This window comes from Elephas maximus, chromosome 15 (assembly GCF_024166365.1).
Source record: "Elephas maximus indicus isolate mEleMax1 chromosome 15, mEleMax1 primary haplotype, whole genome shotgun sequence".
Classification (NCBI taxonomy): Eukaryota; Metazoa; Chordata; class Mammalia; order Proboscidea; family Elephantidae; genus Elephas; species Elephas maximus.
In genome coordinates this window covers 29,415,151-29,438,015 of record NC_064833.1, presented here as the reverse complement: position 1 = coordinate 29,438,015, position 22,865 = coordinate 29,415,151, and the positions used below count along the sequence as shown (strand labels likewise).

The following is a 22,865-nucleotide window of genomic DNA, read 5'->3' as shown; positions in this document are numbered from 1 at the left end:
TAAATCCCAGTTGGTCAAATTTTCTGAACCCTTAAATTTATTTTGGATTAAGATCCTCCCTTAGTCCTTCTAAATTTGAGATCCACTCTGTTCGGGCCACATAAATTAACCCTGCATGAAATTATTACTGGAAGGCCAATGACCCTACTTTATTTCTCATCTGTAGGAGAGTAAATTCTAATTTAGATCAACCTGAATTACTGAAATATTATCAATCTTTGATTCAGTACTCTAAAGAGCACCTTTCACAAGTTAAAGAAGCTTATAAAAAAAAAAAAATTACGGAAGCCAAAAATCAGAAATACAAAAATTAACTACTATTGAAGCAGATTTCTATGTATATTGGAAGAGGTACCAATGAAAAGATTCCTTAAAGGCTGGTTGGAAAGGAATATATTTGGTCCTTCTCATTAACCCTTGTGCTGCCAAATTACAGGGAGTTGAAACTGGGATCCATCTATTCCAATTTAAAAAGGTTAATGCACCTTCCTGGAGCCTCGACGGCACAGTGATAAGAGCTCAGCTGCTGACCAAAAGATTGGCAATTTGAATCCACCAGCCTCTCCTTGGAAACCCTATGGGGAGTTCGACTCTGTCCCATAGGGTTGCTGTAAGTCAGAATTGACTCTATGGCAATGGAATGTGCCTTCCTGGGCTGCTCAGTCTACAAAATGACTTAAACTGAAGTTCGAATGCCCTAATGGCCAGAAGCAGGCGATGTCAGAAATAGACAACTTCTCTTAAGATCATGGGGCAAGACTTCATGAAAGCTCTAGAAATTATTTGAGATTGTCTAATTTGTAAGCTTGGGTTTATTGACTGGTAAGAACTTTTTATGCAGGCTATTGTTCATTGTCATTTTTGTGATTTTGCTTTGTACTTATAATTATCCTTCTGTTGATGGTTGTACTACACTTTATTGGTATTATCCCTCACTTTAATATCTCTTTTTTCATGCAAGTAACTGAAAGAGGAATTTTCTTTATCATAGCTATTATTTTTATAAATTTTTTTCATTACTTTTTAGTTAGTATTTTTACACTATGCAGCCATTCTTAATCATTCTTTTATTGTATATCATGATTCTTGCTGATGCCTGGCATAATACTGCCTTTGTTAGATTAGCTCAGTCAGTAGCTAGTGCTAGTAATCTGACTGACTATTGAATTAGTCATCAAATCCCTAAATCTGTGACTTACTAATTCAGACTTTTAAGTATGCCTGTGTTTAACTGTAGCTCTGTATGTGATTCTATTTTTAAATCCTAATATTTCCTTTAAATGGGCTATACCTGTCAGGTTGTGGTGCCCTCCAGAATTATTAACAAGTCTGCTGGAAAGCTACTTGGCTTCAACTACCCCCTATGTCCAACTTCCATTTTCTTGATATTTTTAATTGGCTGCATACTGAAATTATTCCTTGGCCACATTTAGTTTTACAAATTGGATTAATTCCTTTAATCATTATAATAATTGTTATATGATTAATCAAATGCTTTATGAAATGTTTTTAAATTACCTCTACTCACAATGCACCACTACTTGCTACACAAAAGATCGTGTATTTTGGTATTTTAAAGAAATAGCAATTCCTAACAGAACAGTTCGGCTCTTCACTTTGGCCAATGCCCCTCTCTGCCAAGTATTCCTGTTAATTCAGCCCTGCTCTTATACATCCCTTCTTAAAATATCACAGAAGCAGAGGTCCATGGTGAAGACGGAACAGATGGTGCTCAGCTAACTTTCATGAAGAATGTCTGGGGTCTTAAAAGCTTACCTCAAATAGGCAGCCATTTAATAAATGCAAGGAAAACAAGTCCATGCAGAAGAAGACAGTCTTATAGAAGTGATCAGCAAATTTCTATAGAAATTATTGATCAAAAGGGGAGTGTTGTTCTCAAAGCTTTTTTTTTTTTAAGTCCTTGGCTCCTACTGCCATACAAATACAAACTTAGAGAAAATCTTAAGTTAAATAATATCTTCATCATTTGAATAAACTTTGCCTAAGTTGCTTTCCACTATTTTCTGGATATTTGTGAATTTGAATTTAAAAGTGTAGTGATTTTTGTTTCATGATGCTATTTTCAAGTGGTATGGTTAAAATATGCACAAAATAAATGTAAAAATAAGTAAACCACATGGTTTACTCTTCAGATTTGATTTTTTATATTGGCATGGAGGAATCAGTCACATATGGTTGAGTTTGACTGCCTGTGCCTGATGGAAGGTCTTCAGAGGATGTTGTTTTGTGCAATTATTGAATCAATACTAAAAGCAAAATTGCTGGCTTAATGTGTTTGTTACCTCAACAGAATTTATAAAGCACATTTGTTTGTTTATGAAATACCATCTTAATCAATTATCTTTTGTTTTGGGCTCATCCTTAAGGTGATGTAACAAAATTGCCCTCTGGATAAATATGAACATTTAAGACTTCTTAATATGAATGAAACTCTGCCATATATATTCATATACAAACGAAATCAGATTGAACTATACTGAATCAATATAAGATAATACCACAAAACTGTGGCTATTTTTTAATCTACCAGATTTATTTTCAAATAGAAGAAATTTATAGAGACTAGAGACTACAAAAAGTGTCTCTAATGTTTGTAATAATTTAAAATGCTTGGTACAGACCATGTTACCTTAAAAAGGAAGTGCTAGCCAAAAGTTGGTATCAATAATCACGGGGGTAAATACTGAAGACTGATATTTTCTAAAAAGGCAAATGGTAGGTGTAAATGTAGTGTGAACACTGTTAAATTAATACAGAACATATACTAGGCTTTTGTAGAAAAGACAACATGTGCATTTCTTTGACATAATAGATTTCTCGCTTACTAGTATCTAGGCTGTTTTGAAAATCTTAAATGTGTATTAACCTTCACACTGTAGAATAGTCCAATGATTTCAGTTCCTTGGATCCCTCTGCTTTCTGAGAGTTTTTGCACAACTTTGAAAATTGCATTTAAAAAAATTTATATTCATATATTAGTTTTGACGGTTATGTTTAGAGACATTAAGGAATATCAATTCAATTTTATATCAAGAGGCAAGCCTACAAGGCTTAGTTAATAGAGTTTTAAAAAGTCCTTATTAGGGAGAACTCAGAACATGACAAAAGACAAGCTCTCCCAGCTTCTGATGGGAAGTACACGCCTGAGCTACCCCTTTCTGTAAAAACTCTCATAGAGGATGGAGAGTAGAGGATAGTATAAGCACCTATACGGAGAGGTTAAACTACAATTGCTAGAAGAATTTCTTCTGAGATCATATGACATTGCCTTATGGAAAACTGAAAGCCCCCTAAAGACACAATCACTTTCGACATAACATTAGAACAACATGTGCCCATTTAGTTGGTAGTTTATGATTTTCTGAAGGATGGGCTTCAGTTACAGATTGGAGTTAGTTAACAGAGAGCCAAAAGCCTACTCTGAGGCTACTATGGAAAGAGTAAGAAGAATTTGTTGCAGACAGTGTAGCCTAAATATCTTTAGCTAAGGAGTAAATGAAAGACTCTGTAAAAGTTGGCATGGAGAGGAGTCAGCAAGGAGAACTATTGACATGCTAATAGAGCAGACCACAAGTTGTCTTGTACTCACTGGCAGTGGTTGCCTGCAGGATTCTCAGTTACCAGAGAAGAAGTGGTATCACCACTGAATGTCACTAATATGTATGAGTGAGAAGGTTTTATATATGGACCATTTGGTTACATCCCATCACCTTTAGGACTCATAGGCTATCCCTTATTTCTAGAGGCTTTCTTTAACAAGAGAAGGGGGAAGTGATCTGAAACCTAGAAGTCTGAGCGTTTATCCAAAGAAAGCTGAGTTAACACAAAAGAGATTTCTATTCTAGCCTAGAAGAGATTGGCAAATTTATTCTATCATAATCAGAAATGTGTTAATCAAAAAGGTTATAAGCAATGATTTGTGTGTGTGTGTTTCATCTGTAGAGTGTTAAATTTTCAATGTACCGTATATTACAAAAAATGTATTCCATATTACAATTTGATATCTGATAATCTGCTTTTCATAGTAGTTGGTCTTTTTGAAGATAATTTAAAATGCAATAATTTCATTATATCTAGATTCTCACAAATTCCATGAGATTATAACATGAGATTAATATAATTTGCCTTTGACTTGTTAAGGTACATCAATCAAGGTTTTATATATATGAATTAAACACTGGTTTAAAAAACAAAACTAGCAAAAGTAAGCATTAAAGACTTCTTGGGGAAAAAACGAAGTAATCAGTGATTTTTTTTTGCCAATACACCAGATTCACTCTAGTGTCAGTACTTTGGAGACTGATACAGTGCGCCACCAAACAACAAAAATTTTATAAACAGAATCTCCACCCAATCTCCAATGTGTTGAACTCTATGACTGTTTCTTAGATTCTTACATTCTTTATCCTTGTATTTTCTGGATGTATTTTGCTCAAAAGCTTATTATCATCTGATTTTAAACATCCTCCCTATTAGAAACCTAAATTTAATGCTTTAGAATTTACTTTTTGTCATGAATGATGTCCATCAATAATTCTGGGTAGCTTTTTTAGTGTTAATACATATTTTTAACTCATAACCAGAAAAATAAGCACTATAAAACAGCTAGGCAAAATAAAGAAAATAAGTGTACTTAATATTGTACTTTCTTTCTGAAAACCTCATTTTGTATATTAAAACTATATTTCAGCTCTAAATTCAGTAACATGATTTTTAATACATAAATGTTAAAAATTTTAGCAAGAAATTATTTTACTAGAAGCTATTATATCTAATAGTGAAGTAATGATGAATCAGTAGCACTGTGTTTCTGATGTACAATACTTTGCTTGATTTTCTAGGTTGTGCTTCACAATGCAATTACTATTTCAGGAAACTTGAAATAAAATGATAATTAGCTAGTTTATTGTCAAACATATCCACAGTTTATGAAACAGAATTTTGAGCTGAGAAATACACAGGAAAACTGGCAAATAATTTTGAAGATTGTAATTCTTCTAAAAAGCTAGTATTTTATTTAAAATGTAGTAAAAATTTCATTTTCAATACTGTTATACATAAAACTTACCCTATTCATTTAGAAAATTTCTAGTGCTATTTATTGACTTAAAATGTAAACTGAACTCATGGACTTTGTAAAATAGGAATGAAAAATAATGTGGCTAGTAGAAGTTATAGAATTATTCTAGTTAATTACCAATTAATGAATATGATAAAAGGACTTACATTTTATATTGGTATGACTATGATATATATATACATCTTCATCACAGAAGGAGTGCTCTAAGGAAATTTTAATGGTTTTCTGTAACCGATTTACTCAGACAGATCATTTTGAATAATCAATGTCTTCTTTTGATTAACTCTGTTTTTTGTATAAACAGTGTACTAATTAAGAGGTTGAATCCCATGGACGAAGCAGAAGTTTTAAAAAAATTCTTTTTTGTTCTGCAACAAAATAAAAAAAATTTGGATAAAGTTAATTATTTAGATTTGAAGAGGCTTTAATAATGAAAAGTGGTAATAATAAAATCTAAAGGTAAGTAAAGCTACAAGAAATGATTCTCAAACACTACACTAATGAAACTCAAATTCCTATTTTCTGAAAACATCAGTAAGTGAAAATAACTAACTTACTTCATAAGCTTAAAATACTACTGATTTTCTATATGAGAAAATGAGGGTTATTTTGAGATAATAATTTAAATATTTTTAATGAGTTTTTCCACTGTGTGCAAATACTAAACATTAAATAATGCCAACCATAACATAAAGAAAACAAAAATCCTAACAACTGGACCAAGAATCAACATCATGACAAATGGAGAAAAGATTAAAATTGTCAAGGATTTCATTTTACTTGGATCCACAATCAACGCCCATGAAAGCAACAGTCGAGAAATCAAAAGATGCATTACATTGTGCCAATCTGCTGCACGAGACTTCTTTAAAGTGTTAAAAATGAAAGATGTCACTATAAGGATTAAGGTGAACCTCACCCAAGCCATGCTATTTTCAATTGGCTCATATGCATGAGTAAACTGGACAATGAATAAAGAAGACTGAAGAAGAATTGATGCCTTTGAAATATGGTGTTGTGAAGAATATCGAGTATGTACCATGGACTGCCAGAAGAACAAACAAATCTGTCTTGGAAGAAGTACTGCCAGAATGAATGCCCCTTAGAAGCAAGTATGGCAAGACTTCGTCTCATATCCTTTGGACATGTTATCAGGGGGGACCAGTCCCTGGAGAAGGACAGCATGCTTGGTAAAGTAGAGGATCAGAGAAAAATAGGAAGACCCTCAACGAGAGGGACTGACACAGTGGTTGCAAAATAGGCTCAAGCATAACAACAGTAGTCAGGATGGCACAGGACCAGGCAGTGTTTCTTTTGTTGTACATAGGATCTCTATGAGTCTGAACCAACTCAACGGCACCTACAACAACTTAAACAACAACAACAAAAAAATAGAATATTCCTTAAATATTTGAAATGTGCTTGCAAAGTCTTATAAACTGTTTCTTGTCTGCCAGAAAATTGGCTTATGTTATGATCACGTCCAACATTCCCATGACAAAAACTTCACCTAAATTGCCCATGGATATGTAGTTGAACATGAGTATAATGGTTTAACTGTATACTGAATCAAATGTTTTGGTCTTCTCCTATCATGAGCCGAACCCACCTTAGAAATATAAATATGACTCACTTTAAGAGTTATAAGATTAGTAGAGGGCCGTCATGATTTGGAATAGTGGGATATATGACTCCCTGTCTTTTATTAACATTGGGTATGTGAAAGTACACGAAACACTATGTCTAAACACAATTAGGGAGGAAAAAAATATATATATATATAATTAAATAGATTGTCAAAAGCAAAGCTTAGAACACCATTCAGGTTTCAATTACTTTTACAGGATTTTTCTTTGATTTTGTGCTCTATTTTTAAGACCCGACTGTATTTATGATTAAAAAACTGCTTATAAAAATTCTATTTCAGGGGCCAAGATGGCTGATTAGGTAGAAGTTACCGCAGATCCCTCCTGCAACAAAAACTTGGAAAAACAAGTGAATCTATCACATACATGACAATTTATGAACACTGACCATCAAACACAGAACTAAGGAGTTGACCTGAGTGACAGGGAGTGAAAAGCCACGCGGTGAAGCAGCGACTGCTTCTGGAACTGGCGTCCCCCGCCACAGCCTTGAGCCCTCACGGCTCCCTGGTGACAGAGTGGTTGGCCTGATTGCAGCTTACTGAGACAGGGCAAGCATGGGATGCAGCCCTATCCCCTAACTCCCTGGAGTAACCTTGGCAGAGACTCAGCCAGTGCAAGCAGGCTGCACACCGACACAGCTGACAGGAGAAGGAGAAATCATGGGGAAGCAACAACTGGTTTTGGAGCCTGGAGCGCAGCATCCCAGCTAGAAAACCTTGGCACTGGACTTTGGACTAGGAGCGGAGGAGATGATCACGACTTCCTGAGACAGTGCAAGCACAGGACACAGGCCTGACCCTCAAGGGCAATCTGGACCCAGCCAGCGTACACAGGCTAATGTCCCTCTGGAATCTCAGATAAAACAGTCTTCACCAAACAAGATAAGTAACTTTGTCTACATTGCCATGCTACTCTCTCCTATCTATCTGATCCCTCCCCTCCCTGCCACAGGTGGCTTCATTAATATTGGAATTTCCTGGGCCAGTGAGTGAAGTGCTCTGTGGGTTTTTTTTTTTTTTTTTCCTAACCCATTCTCCTGGCCTGAGAGAAGCACCAATTAACAATCCGGGAGAGAAAAATCCTTCCCTGACTTCCTTAAACTGGAATAATAATGCACAACCAGCTCCAGGCAAGGAAAAGAGATCCACAGTCTCTGGCTTTCATCCCTACAGGGAACCAGGTAGCTATTATAATGCAAAGGCAATTCTGATAAAGATTTGACTGTAATTGTTTTAGTGAAGCAGTGGAAAGACAAGTTTTCCAGGTCTGACACCTCTCTACCTATTAAACAGAGCCCTCACTGATCCACAGCAGGGAACTGAGGGCTAAAGCTCCACCCACACCACCTAGCCACCTGCTAAAGGGATCTGAGGATAGTGACACCTACCAATCTTTAGAGGTACAAACATTGGGTGCCTAAGTTACAGCAGCAGAGCCCACTCACCAAAGTGCTCTGGGAATAGAGACACTCCTACCTCACTGGCATGTGGGGGAAGGCTGTCAGCAGCCTGCCCTCCTTATAGTGAGACCCCCTGCAGCTACTAGAATCTGGTGAATACAACCATCACCACTACTCCTCGAAGTTAATAGGTGACAGCCTACACAACACACTAGGTGACCCACAATCAGCACACCTAAGCTGATTCTGTCCAAGAATAGTGCATGGACTCATAGGATCATATATCTGGTAACAGCTCAAACCAGCTGGTAAGAGGACATACGTGATTCAAAAGCTACAACAATCAAGATAGTGCAATCTAGTAGCCTATCTGGGCACATTGAAACAAAACAAAACAAGAAGATAAGATTCAGTGAGCTAATATAAAATAAATCATTACAATATCTTATAGATGGCTTGGAGACAGCAGTCGATATCAAATCACACAAAGAAGCAGACCATGATTGCTTCTACAAACCTCCAAATTAAAGAATCAAAATCTTTCCCAAATGAAGATATGATCTTGGAATTGCCAGATGTAGAATAAAAAAAAAAAAAAAAAAATTAATATACAGAATGCTTCAAGACATCAGGGATGACCTGAGAAATGAAATAAGGCAGTCTACAGAAAAAGCCAAGGAACACACTGATAAAGCAGTTGAAGAAATCAAAAAGATTATTCAAGAACAATTAATTAAAGAATTAAAGAAAAATTAATAAGCTGCAAGAATCCATAGAGAGACAGTATTCAGAAATCCAAAAGATTAACAATAAAATTACAGAATTAGACAACTCGACAGGAAGTCAGAAGAGCAAAATCGAGGAACTGGAATGTACAGTGGGGAAGTTAGAGGATAAGGCAATTGAAGAAAAATCAGATAAAAGAGTTAAAAAAAAAATGAAGAAACCCTAAGAATCATGTGGGACTCTAACAAAAAGAGTAACTTGCGTGTGATTGGAGTTCCAGAACAGGGAGGGATAACAGAAAATACAGAAAGACTGGTTGAAGATCTGTTGGCAGAAAACTTTCCTGGCACCACGAAAGATGAAAGCATATCTATCCAAGATGCTTATCGAACACTATACACGATAGATCCCAAAAGAAAATCACCAAGGCATATTATCATCAAACTTGCCAAAACCAAAGATAAAAAGAAAAATTTAAAAGCAGTCAGGGATAAATGAAAAGTCACCTATAAATGAGAATCAATAAGTTCAGACTACTTGGCAGAAACCATGCAGGCAAGAAGGCAATGACATGATATATATAGAGCACTGAAGGAGAAAAACTGCCAGCCAAGAATCATATATCCAGCAAAACTCTCTCTCAAACATGAAGGTGAAATTAATACATTTATAGATAAACAAAAGCTTAGAGAATTTGCAAAAACCAAACCAAAGCTACAAGAATTACGAAAAGAAATTCTTGGGTCAGATAATCAATAATATCAGATACCAATACAACACACAAGGTCGCAGAACAGAACATCCTGATATCAACTCAAATAGGGAAATCACAAAAACAAAATAAGATTAATTTAAAAAAGAAAAAAGTGCTCAAAACAGAGAATCATTGAAGTCATTATGTAAAAGATTACAATAACCAAAAAAGAGGGACTAAATACAAAAGGCATAGACCTTCCGTATGGAGAGGAAAACAGGGTGATATAGGACGATACAAGTTAGGTTTTTACCTAGAAAAATAGGGGTAAATATTAAGGTAACCACAAAGAGGTCTAATAATTCCATACTTCAAAATAAAAACCAAGATAAACATAATGACTCAGCAAAAATAAATTCAACTACTATGAAAATGAGGAACACACAATTTACAAAGAAAAACTTCTCAGCACAAAAAAGTAAGTGGAAAAATGAAATTGTCGACAACACACAAAAAAAGGCATCAAAACGATAGCACTAAACTCAAACTTATCTATAATTACGCTGAATGTAATGGACTAAATACACCAATAAAGAGACAGAGAGTCTCAGGCTAGATAAAAAAAAAATTCAATTTCAGTGTTAGATCCCAAAGAAAAGAGCATTTTCCCTGGAGAAACATGGACGTCTTCATTTGTGATAATGAGAAACAGAATATCTAAATTTTTCCTTTTTAACTCTGGCCTCTGGGTGGCACAGATTCAAATTTTATATTTGATCACAAAATTCAAATTATTTCTTATGGTTGGAATATGTGCTTTGTCATCCATATTGATTAGCTCGTTGCACTGAAGCATCTTATTCAATGTTTGAAATTTACTGAGAAGTCTGAATATCTTTTGACTCACACAATAGTATGTGTGATTATTGTGCCTGTTTTTACTGATAAGAAAACTAATACTTAGAGAACTTGGCAATTGTTAACTTCATGACTCAGTGTGCATCTTCTGACCTCAAATCCTATTCTTTCCAAAATATGGTGCTGCCTACCCAATGATATTTTTATTTTTATTCAGTAACTTTCTGTGTACACATTTATGTCAACAACATTCCAAATATAAAAAACGGAGTAACTGTTTCCATAGTTTTTTGTTTTGTTTTCAATACTTATGTGTATCTAAAATGTCAAGGGCCTATGTATATCTGAGGTTTATGGCAGTGCATTTTCAATACAGTCTGAAAGTTCTGTCCATTATATATGTTTTTCTTGTAAAAAACGATGGCCATTTGATTGAAAATACATGACAACCTGGCATAGTGATTAACAGTTGCAGCTGCTAACCAAAAGGCTGGCAGTTCAAATCCACCAGGCATGCCTTCGAAACCCTATGGGGCAGTTCTACTCTGTTCTATAGGATCGTTATGAGTTGGAATCGACTTGACAGCAATGAGTATGTTAAATATTTTATTAATCTAAAATAGTATGTTACTCCTGATAAGATTGCATTACACGGAAAATGAGAGTCTATAAAACATTTACCAGCATAAGAAGAATTATATACAACAAAATTATGGAAGAAAAATAAGCGAAAAATCAAAGTGTGAAAAAATCTATAAGGATTTAGAAGACTCTATCAGGAATACAAGGAGTCCTGGTGGTGCAGTGGTTAAGCGCTCAGATACTAACTTAAGGGTCAGCAGTTGGAACTCACCAGCTACTACTATGTGAAAGAAAGATGTGGCAGTCAGCCTCCTTGAAGATTACAACCTTGGAAACCCTATGGGGCAGTTCTACTCTGTCCTATAGGGTCATTATGAGTCAGAATCGACTCAAAGGGAGTGGATTTTCATATCCAAAATGTGGAAATAGTCATATATTTAGATACTTTGAATTGATCAAATGCTGCAATTCCTAAATTTTTATGCCAAACACGATAGGATGGACAGCTATGATTGCACATTTTAAAGAAAGTATGGAATGTTGAGTAACAAAATAAAAAATGTTTCATGCCATTTCATACTTAAATAATTGAGCCTTACGGATTAAAATTAATACTTTTAAAATAAATATCTTCTAGAGGTAAAATTTTCTATATTGGACAATTGAGTGTTATCTGAACATTCCCTCCTGATTTATAAATGAAGAGAACATCATTCTATTCAAGAAAATGAAAATGAAATAGATTTTAGGTTTATAATAGAAATCAAGCAAAAATAATAAGATTTAACAAATACATAAGAGGACTTTCTAGCATCACAGTTAAAGAAAGTTATGTTATTTATATGAGAAGTAGCACAATTCAAGTTCTCATCGGAAAAGCTCTAATGGAGCTTGAAGTAAGTACAACATTGAAAAGCAAAGACAAACAGTGCAAAATAATATTGAAATGACTTTCTTTGGTGGGAGTTCAAAATTAAAGAGAAAAATGCTTATAAATCAAAGAAGAGATAATACCAGAGTTTTAAAATAAGAGATTCCTCATACAAATAAACTCAGGGAAAAATAAGATGCATTTCTTATTTTACACAGGTGTGGACATATTTAATGTAGGACCTGAGAGAAGAAAAGCACTTTACATATCAAAGGAATTTCATTTAAATAAAATTTTTTCTCAGTATTTTTGAGTTGTACTACAAACCTGTATTTGTTCTCTTGTTATTCTCAGCCTCTACTTAAATTTATTTAAAATTATAATATCTAAACCAATAAGAAAGTAATGGACATATAACATATCTTAAATGTGGTTCTATTTGGGAAAGCACACCAGTGAGTGTCTGCTTACCTATTCCGTCATTATGGACCAAACTATTAAAAAAGTAGCTAATGACAGTCACTGAACCCTTCAATAGCCTGCAGTCGATTTTCATGGTATTTTGTAAAGGGCGGTGATTAAATAGATATACTATGTGAAAAATGATCCATGTTTGAAAACCTGGTGCTCCATTATAACATTAAATAAATTAAAAATAATAGTTATATCAATAATAATTACTGAGTAGTCAATAATTATTTGAGTGATTAAGAAACTGAACTTCATGGAGACTTGGTTTGGGACTGTTTTATAGTACATATGTCAACATTTTCCATCTTGAATTGGTTTTAATTTAGATATCACTGAAATGAAGTGGCAGCATGGAACAATGAAAAATATCTAAGTACCATTTCATGCTAGTGCTTATGTTTCAGCATGATACAATCATGAACTTTACAGTCACTTATATCCGCTTACTAGTGTTTTTTTTTTTTTATCCGAATTTTTTTCATTTGACTATAGCTTCAAAATTAACTTCTCCAAATGAATTTATATTGTCTACTGGGTTATGTAAAATATTATTTGGAGGTACTACAATTAGAATAACCAAACCTGAATCTGGAAAGCTTTTAAAAGGATACAAATGTAAAGGCATATTTTTATATAATAAATCATTCCCTTGATAAACCAAAAAAATCTGCTGCCGTTGAATCGATTCTGACTCATAGTGACCCTATAGGACAGAGTAGAACTGCCCCATATGGTTTCCAAGGAGCACCTGATGGATTTGAACTGCTGAGCTTTTGGTTAGCAGCTGTAGTTCTTAACCACTACACCATCAGGTTTACATTCCCTTGATAATATCCTTAAATAATAGCTTCCATTCTCTTAAGCTGCTTTATTTCTACTTTGCTGCATAGATATAGATCATACCAATGATTCTCTCTTTTTGAACTCCTTTTCTAACTGAAAATAAAAGTTGTACCCCATAAAATATTTCCTTTCTATTTAACTATAGTAATTCATTGAAATGCTATTTTTCAATAATGAAACCAGATAAGTAAAGCAGGAAAATCAAATTAAATCTTGGAAATACTATAAAAGTCAATTTAAGACCAACTGGTAGAATATTGGAAATAATAATTAAATACACAAATCTACTGGCAGCTTTGTGCCATTGTCTTACAATGCAAACCAATCATCCTACATTAAAAAAAAAAAAATGAAATACCATTTAATTTTTGAAACAGGAGGTGTATTTTTTTTCCCCTCCAGGTTGTATATTTAAATGTATAAAAACAAAAAAAGTGCTACCTTATTTCTATTCAGATAGAGTGAAAGAAAGTTTTCTGACTGAAAGTTTCCATGAATCTAGTAGCAAAGATCAGCACACAAATCAGAGGATAGTCTTTTGAATTTGTGCCATACCATCTGCCTTGTAGAATGGAATCAAAGCCATGAAATCATTTAGTCAGAAAACTCCACAAGAGCATCAACCCAGATATTAAGAGGCTCCATAACAATTACTTGTTTTTCAATAAAAAGTCCTTTGATTTTGAAGCATACTACAATTTCAGAATTTGAAATTGTAAACTGGACATAAACATTATTGCATATTTATAACTGACACTGGCTTAAATTGGCAAGAATCATATTACCATACCCATGACAGCTGATTTAAGACTTGAAAGTATAAAATTAAATTTTGCTTTAAATACTTATTTTAAAATAATTTTAAAATATGTTGTTTTATAATGGGTAATACTTTTTATCATGAGATAATAACATGTAGTTATATAAGCTGATTGCATTCATATTTCCATTACAATGAACTAATTTTATAACTAGAAGTTATTGTAGATTTTTCAACAGTGGATTTTGTTTAAAATCTTTACTTTGTAAGTTACCATCCTAGGGATTTTTATTATAGTGATACTCATTTTATGATAATAAACATAAAATTACAAATCACATGAATCTGTTGCTACTCTTGAGAGAAAACTTATTGACAGGACAGCTGTAAACAGATTACAGGTTTTGAAAATAAAAATTAATGGTTGAAAACTGTATTTCTAAGAAACAATATATATGGTCTATTACCATTTTAGGTACTAAATATAAGTTGCCTGAAGTCATATTTAATTTGCTGATACTTAAGACTGAAACTACTAAACAGGAAAGCATTAAAAAAAAAAAAAAAAGATACATGGAAAAATATAACTGTGGCAATGCTCACTATTTCCTGAACAGTAGCTGATACATTACCAAGAATAGAATGAATTATTTATAAAAGTAGTCTGAGGATAAAGTATGCTGAAACCCACACAATATTACTAAATATGGTAGAAGCCACATTTTCATTACTATTCTATTTTCATAATAAACTTGTTCCAAAAAAGAGTTTTTCAAGTTAATGCCTCAAATATTATATCCCACTTATCCAAAATTATTCTAACAAGGTTAATTAAACTAGCAAAAATAAACACAGTGTATATGAAAATGGATTTCAATTGATTAAGAGCATATTTACAACTGCAGGTATGCTGTACTATTTTGTGGTTACAGCTTTAGGTAGCATGTCAAACTGCTGAAGCATTTCATTAAAGTAAAATATTACATCTGTAATATACAGCCCTTTAGAAGTCATAATTTTTTTTATTCTGAACATTGTGCTATAAAAATCAACTAATTTTTTATAAGGTAATTTAGCTATGATCACATTATTGCCTCAGCAAGAGAATGATCATTTTTGTTTATTCAAATTACCACTTATAAATGTTAAAGATATTTTTCTTCTATCAAAAAATTCAGTTGTGTATACTAAAATTATTTTACACATCAGAAGAGGCAGAAGTATTCATTAAACATACCTTGATATGGAGCACTAAATCCACGATATCGGTGATTGCTGTCTGTAACAAAATGGAGTCGGAGCCAGTTTTTGTTGCTGATAATTGGTGGTGGTATATTCATTCCAGATAACCTGAATTATGAAAGACAACCAAAAAAGATTTTAAAAACTTTTCAGTGGTAAACATTTTCATTGAATCGGGACCAAAGGTCTACGTGAATACAATACTCATGACTTTGTACTATTAACTGTTTAAGCACAAATTAAATAATTATTTTATGCACAGAAAAGGTATTCACAGAATAGTGTAATTCAAAACATGTGATGTTCCAGTCAAGTTGAATATATCAAGTGAAAAACTGCATATGATTTATGATATACTGAAATTTATTGCTTTGAAAATAATAAACGTCATTGATGTTGAGCTGATGTTACTGGTCATTGTGCACTCCATGTACATAGTTGCATAGTTCCAAAAAGGAAAGGCTTCAAAGAAAACGATACTTTTATTTTCTATATTTGTGTCAGAATGAGATTGCAGTTATTTTCTTGTATTCCCTGCTATCCACCTAACGTAATTTCAATATTTTAATGAAAATGGAGCATAACTGAGCAGCATTTTTTTCTGTTATCCATAAAGTCACCAGGAATCAAAGCCAACTTGACAGTAACTACCAACAAAAAAATGGTAAATCTATGCATAATGAAATAGAGTAAAGAGACAGGGCAAACAAGGGAAGTATGGTCTAGTGAACTTTTCCACCTCCGTTAATACTCTTGGGGAACGGGAAATATTCTGTTAGGGGGATTTGGTGTGCCTTGTTCCCAGAAGGAGCTCCAGGAAGTGTCCAGGGGAAGCGTTCACAAGCTCCAAGGTAGAGCTTGACTTCTGACTGAGGACTCCCTGCCACAGGTACAACTCCCACAACTCAGGGGGGACATAATATAAAACTCCTCCTATGCAGCATGCACTTGTTTCTAGATTTTCCCCTATAAATAGGTCTCCAAACTGAAATAATTTATAATGGTTAGAATAAGAAAATGATTGCTTTTCTTCTTCTTTTTTTGATATTTTATTTTTCTTCATCTCATTACTTTTTATACATTGTTAAAGTTAGTAAGTATTAAAATGACAAACTGTGAATGAATTCTTTTGTTCTATATCATATTTCATCCTAGATATAACTTAGTTCCTCAAGAGTTCTCTAAATATATTTTTAATATAGAATATATTTAAAAAATGAAATTTTTATGATATAGTTCCAAGAAATCCCTTGAATTACGACCATTCACTGATTTAATATCATGGAAGAATTATTTCACAGTATATTAAAAAACCCAGGGACGTCGAGTCGATTCCGAATCATAGCGATCCTATAGGACAGAGTAGAACTGCCCCATAGGGTTTCCAAGGAGCGCCTGGCAGATTCAAACTGACGACCCTTTGGCTCTATGAATTCCTCTGAATAAGTAATGGTCACTAAATAAATATCATAGTAAAACAAATTGAGTAAAATTTATATACGTTTTTCCATTCTATCAGTTTGAGTTAAACATGTGTTTACAAATGTGAATATAGGTATTAAATTTATGGTAAGGATCCTGAATATATTTGAGTTTATAATTGTGTATGTTATTATAGCCACACTGCCAATAAACAATGTTCAATTAGAAGACCCTCTTTTAAATGGACTGCTTACTTCATTTTTAAAGAAAGTTAAGTTGTGGTATGAAATTGGCTTATGAGTCCATGTAGAAAATATATTTAAAAAAAAAAACTTTTACTTCATATACACTCTTGCACACACACACACATAGAGCCAAGCATATAACTAGGAAAAAAATTAATTATGAAATTGCCCCCTCTTAGGAAACTGATCACATTAGCTGTACTTCTTATGGTCTCGACACACCTTGATTTTGATTTTGTCTTCTGGGAAGAGAAGTACATTGTTATGTGTATAAGTGTGGGAGAGTGGGGATTGGTTGCTGAAAGTGAAGGAAGAAGGGAAAAGAAAAAGAAAAAGTATATCATGAACCATGTATTATATCCGAGGTATGGCAGACACAGAACTTTGAGCAGGACTCCGTGCTTGTGGAAACCCTGGTGGCGTAGCAGTTAAGTGCTATGGCTGTTAACCAGAAGGTCAGCAGTTCGAATCTACCATGTGCTCCTTGGAAACTCTATGGGGCAGTTCTACTCTGTCCTATAGGGTGGCTGTGAGTCAGAATTGACTAGATGGTGGTGGGTTTAGGTGGCTGGAGTGAAGTAAGAGAGAAAGACAGTGATCAGAGATGAAGCTGAGAGATGGCAATCAGCCAGGCTGTGTAGGGCCTTTTAAGATTATTGTACAATTTTGGTTTTGTATACTCCCTAATGTGGAAGTCATTGCAAGCTTTTTAACAGAGGAGTATCAGTGTCTGACTTGAATTTATAAAGAACTGAGGTGGCAAGTGTGTTGAGAATAGGGAGTAGGGTTGTTACCAAAGACAGGGCCAGTAAAGGTTACTGGAATAATCAGGGGATAGATGATGATGGAGTTAGGGAACAAAGCTGGTGGCAGTGGAAGAGGATAGAGATGATGCTTTCTGATTTAATTTTGATACAATGGTCAATAGAGTTTCCTATCAGACTGGATTTGGGAAATGTAAGAAACAAGAGTCAAAAATAACTCTAATTATTTTGTGTATACAAACTGTCAATTTGTCATGCTGTGGTGGCTTGCATGTTGCTTGAAGCAAGAAGCTGTGCCACCAGTATTTCAAATACCAGCAGTCACCCATGGTGGAGAGACTTCAGAAGAGCTTCCAGATTATAGACTAAGAAGAAGGACCTGGTGATCTTCTAAAAAAAAATACTTAGCCAGTGAAAACCTTAAGAATAGCAGCGGAACGTTGGCTGATACAGTGCCGGAAGATGAGCCCCTCAGGTTGGAAAAAAAAAAAAAAACACAGGTTGGAAGGCACTCAAAATATGACTGGGGAAGAGCTGCCTCCTTAAATTAGAGTCAACCTTAGTGACGTGGAGAGAGTAAAATTTTCGGGACCTTCATTTGTTGATGTAGCATGACTCAAAATGAGAAGAAACACCTGAAAACATAGATTGATAATCAGAATGTGGAAGTATGAATCTAGGAAAATTGGAAATCGCCAAAATATAATGGAACACAAAAAGATTGATATCACTGGCATTAGTGACCTGAAATTGACTGGTATTGGCCATTTTGAATCCGACAATCATATGGTCTACTATGCTGGGAACGACAAATTGAAGAGGAAAGGCGTTGCGTTCATCGTCAAAAAGAACACTTCAAGATATTTCTTGAAGTACAGCACTGTTAGTGATAGGATAATATCTATATGCTTACAAGGAAGATCAGTTAATACAACTATTATTCAAATTTACTCACCAACCACTAAGGCCAAAGATGAAGAAACTGAAGATTTTTACCAACTTCTGCAATCTGAAATCAATCAAACATGCAATCAAGATGCACTGATAGTTACTGATAATTGGAATGCAAAAGTTGGAAACAAAGAAGGATTGGTAATTGGAAACTATAGCCTTGGTAATACATATGACATTGGAGATGCCAAAAAAAAAAAAAAAAGTTGATAGAATTATATTTTAAACTCACAGAACTTGATTTGAAGTCCTACTGTTTTTGTTATCAATAAACCCTTGTTATCAATAGATATGAATTATTTTTATACAAAAGTGTTGAATTTTTATTATATTTCCCCAGTTGGTTGGTTGCCTTTTAATGTCTTTTCAATCAGAATAAAGTGTATTTTTATTTGTAATTTTCTAAATTGCTTTCAGGTTTAGAAAGCCATTTACAATCAGAAACTAAATGAATCTTCATGCATGTCTCCTGTATTTTTGCTTTTATGTTTTGCATTTAAATCTTCAATCCATTTAAGATATATTTTGGTATTTTGGTGCAAAATGGAAGGTAAAATACATATTTTTTTTTTTTCCCATACAGTGGCCAATTTTCCCAGTACCCCCTGAAAACGCTCTATTCCACACTTTCTTATCATACATGCCTTATCAAAACCTATGTTCTAATATATACTGGAATTTCTGCCTTTGTCCATTGATCACCTCTATTTTCATACACACCTATCACATTATTGTAATCTTGTATCTCTTTGCATTTCTATTTCTATGACTGGTAGGAAAGTCTACCTTCATTATTATTATTACTTTAGTTTTAGTTATTTCCTCTTGTATTTGTTTCCAAAGTTGTCATCAGGTTCATGAAAATGAACTTTTGAGGTCCTGGTTAGGATTGGATTATTTTCATTTGAGAAGAATCAACAGTCTGGACCATGGTTAAGAAGAGCCAACAAATGGTACAGCAGAATCGCAAATTAATTAGAAGAGACTCCATGACCAAGCAGAACACACACGAGCTGGACAAATAAAAGATCAGCCTGGTTCTGTCTCTCCAGATATGTCTGCATTCTTTTATATCTTCCAGTGAAATTATGTCATTTTTCTTATAGCTCCTGAACATTTCTTTTAGGATAAATCCTTATAATATTTTTTATTAAAAAAAATTATTTTTTACAGTAGTTTTAGGTTTACAGAAAAAAATTGCAGAAAGTACAGAGAGTTCCCCTCTCCTGCCCCTGCACACAATTTCTCCAATTATTACCATCTTGCATTAGTGTGGTAAATGTGTTGCAATTGATAAAACAATACTGATACCTTATTATTAACAAAAGTCAGTAGTTCACATTAAGGCTCATTCTTTGTGTTGTACAATGGCTTTTGACAAATGCATAGTGTCACGTGTCCACCATTAGAGTATTAGGCAGAATAGTTTCATTGACTGTAAAACGTCTCCTGTCTTACTTACTCAGTCCTGCTCTCGTCCCCTTGAACTCCCAAAAACCACTGATAGGATTACTGTATAACTTCTTTTTATATTTTGGAGAGAGTCCTACTTTACCCTCATAATATCATCTAACTGCTTGTTGCTTCTGAATTTTGTGTATTATCTTACGCCTATTTAGTTTTTTCTTGTGTCCTATTAACTCAAATTTTCTTTACTTAATTAACCTGCCTTTTCTAGATTTATTGTCTACTCATTTCAAAATTAAAGCACCTATTTCATCTTTATATTTTATTTCTTTAAGCACAACTTCCAGAACAATGTTAAATGCCATATATACTTTCAAATGGAAAATGTAGGAATAGGAGTGGAACTAGAAATATTTCATTGAATATAAAAAGAGAAGAAAGCAAAAATGAGAATACTGAAGGAGAATATTACAGAACAACCAACTAGTTGGACCTTAAATTTGCTTCTCCTGACTGTCCTCTAGCTTGGTGACAGAAGTCAACTTCTGCACTAATCCTCAATCCATCAATCTGGGAATCACTCCAGAATTTTCATTTCCACCTAATTCTGAGTTACCGATTTTGTTTACTGTTGTTAGCTGCCAACAAGTCAATTCCAACTCACGGAGATCCCATGTGTACAGAGAAGAACTGCTCCATAGGGTTTTCAAGGCTCTGATCTTTTGAAAGCAGATCCCTAGACTTGTTTTCTGAGGCGCCTCTGGGTGGGTTCAAAACCCCAATCTTTTAGCTAGTAAAAAATTAGCTAGTAGGTGAGCAGAATTTGTACCACTCAGGGACCTGTTGTTGTTGTATGCTTTGGAGTCAATTCCAATTCATAGTGACCTTATAGGACAGAGTAGAATTGTCCCATAGGGTTTCCTAGACTATAATATTTTATGGGAGCTGAGTCTAAGGTCTTTTCTCCCATGGAGCCACTGGTGGTTTCAAACCTCCAACTTTGGGGTTAGCAGCTGAATGCTTTAATCACTGTGCCACCAGAACGCCTTCCCAGGGACATACTACCTTGTAATACTCTCTTTCTCAACTTCCAGGATTTGACTAAAATAGATTCCTAACTAGTTTTCATTCCCCAGACAAAATTCTTTATCCAATACACTGTCAATAGAGTGTTTCTTCTAAAAAATCAAAGCTGTCATATCATTCTCTTGCTTAAAATCTTTCAGTGGTACTCAAACACATATACAATATATTTCATCCTCAAACATCCAAGGTTCTGCAAGATTGGAATTTTATTTATCTATTACTTTTTTTTTTTATTACATTTAAGTCTCTCAAGTATTCCCAATCTTTATTTATTCTTGCATAGTGAATTTCTTGCACTTCCAGGAAGTCATCCTTTGTGTATGCTTTCTCCTTTTCCTGGGCTATCTTCTGAGTTCTTTCCTTTCTATTTCACAATGGCTTGTGTTTAGAGCCTAAGGCCAAGCATCATTATAACAGGACAGTGCTTCCAGAAGTCCTTCAGGCAGTGTTAACTATTCCTCTTCAGAGTTCCTATTATTCCTTCAGTATTCTTTGATCATAACATTTAGTACAATGTATAAGAAACTAGATGAGGAAATTATTCTCTCTCTCTCAGTCTGTCTCTTTCAGTCTCTCTCTTTCTTCCACATTTTTAGAATTTTGTCTGACAAAATTGTTCTCAAAAGATGTTTACCATTAAATATGATTAGAAAACTTGTGCTAAAGCAAGAGCAGGCATTTACTGAAAGTCTGAACCCCACAAAAAATGATAAAATATAGCCACGTTTAGTTAGTAATTTCATCTCTAATAATTTGGAAGATCAACAATGGAAACTATTCTAGTTTTATTATGGAAAAAAACTTAAGAACTCTTTGAGAATAAAGCTGTGATATAAAATTAGGCAAACATGATCATACAATCACAGAGATGAGAAATACCAAGGAAGAAACCTAGCATATTCAGTTATGTATTAAATGTTTTTAAAAAGCAGAAACCAAAAAGTTAAAATATAAGTAAAATTTTATAATAACATAAATTCATTTCACTATGCTCTATTTTTTTTTTCTTCTACATCAATGGCTATTCAAAAAATAATAATTTTTTAAGTGTTTATTATATACAGTTGTTGTTGGGTGCTTTTGAGTCAATTTTGACTCATGGTGCCCCCATATGACAGAGTGAAACTGTCCCATAGGGTTTTCCAGGTTGTAATCTTGACAAGGGCAGATCTCCAGGTCTCTCTCCTGCAGAGCCACTGGGTCAAATCACCAACCTTTCAGTTAGTTATGGAGCACTTAACCGTTGTGCCACCATGGTAAAAAACTTTTATTATATACTAGACACTAAAAGTACAAAGTAATGGCATCAAAAAACTCTAATAGAAAAGCTGAAGAAATTTGAAAGATTAATAATGGAGTCATATTTGGAGGTATTCTGATATTCTGACTTTGGAGGACAGTTGAAAGTTTTATGAGCAGAAAATCATATTGGGAATAAACAATAAATTTTGTTTTCGTGTTCTTTTTAAATTTCAATTTTCAACAGGATTTAACCTTCCTTTAAAGGAATATTGACTTAATGTCATCTTTAGTGTCTAGAACAATGTCTAATACATAGTAGACACTCAATAAATTCTGCTACATGAATACATGAATGACTGGTAAACATTTTTTTCTATGTTGATCTTTTTACCATTCATAGTCTAAACTCATGATTCACAACACCACCACTGAGAGACATGGTGCACAGATAATTGTATGGTATGCCTAAAAGTAATTTTACTACTAAAGATTAAAATGTTAAAGTTTTAAAGTAATTTCCTTCAAATAAAATTTAGAGAATTCTCCTTCCCT

At 33.9% G+C, this 22,865-nt stretch overlaps 1 protein-coding gene across 3 annotated transcripts in view; it reads right to left on the bottom strand.

Annotated features, from left to right (window-relative positions):
• Positions 1-22,865, bottom strand: part of CSMD3 (CUB and Sushi multiple domains 3) — a 1,374,620-nt gene that overhangs the window by 878,402 nt on the left and 473,353 nt on the right. For all 3 annotated transcript variants that reach the window (XM_049854130.1, XM_049854131.1, XM_049854132.1), the window contains exon 6: positions 15,192-15,304. In XM_049854130.1, coding sequence (XP_049710087.1) covers positions 15,192-15,304 — 113 coding nt within the window. The remainder of the gene's footprint in view (positions 1-15,191; positions 15,305-22,865) is intronic.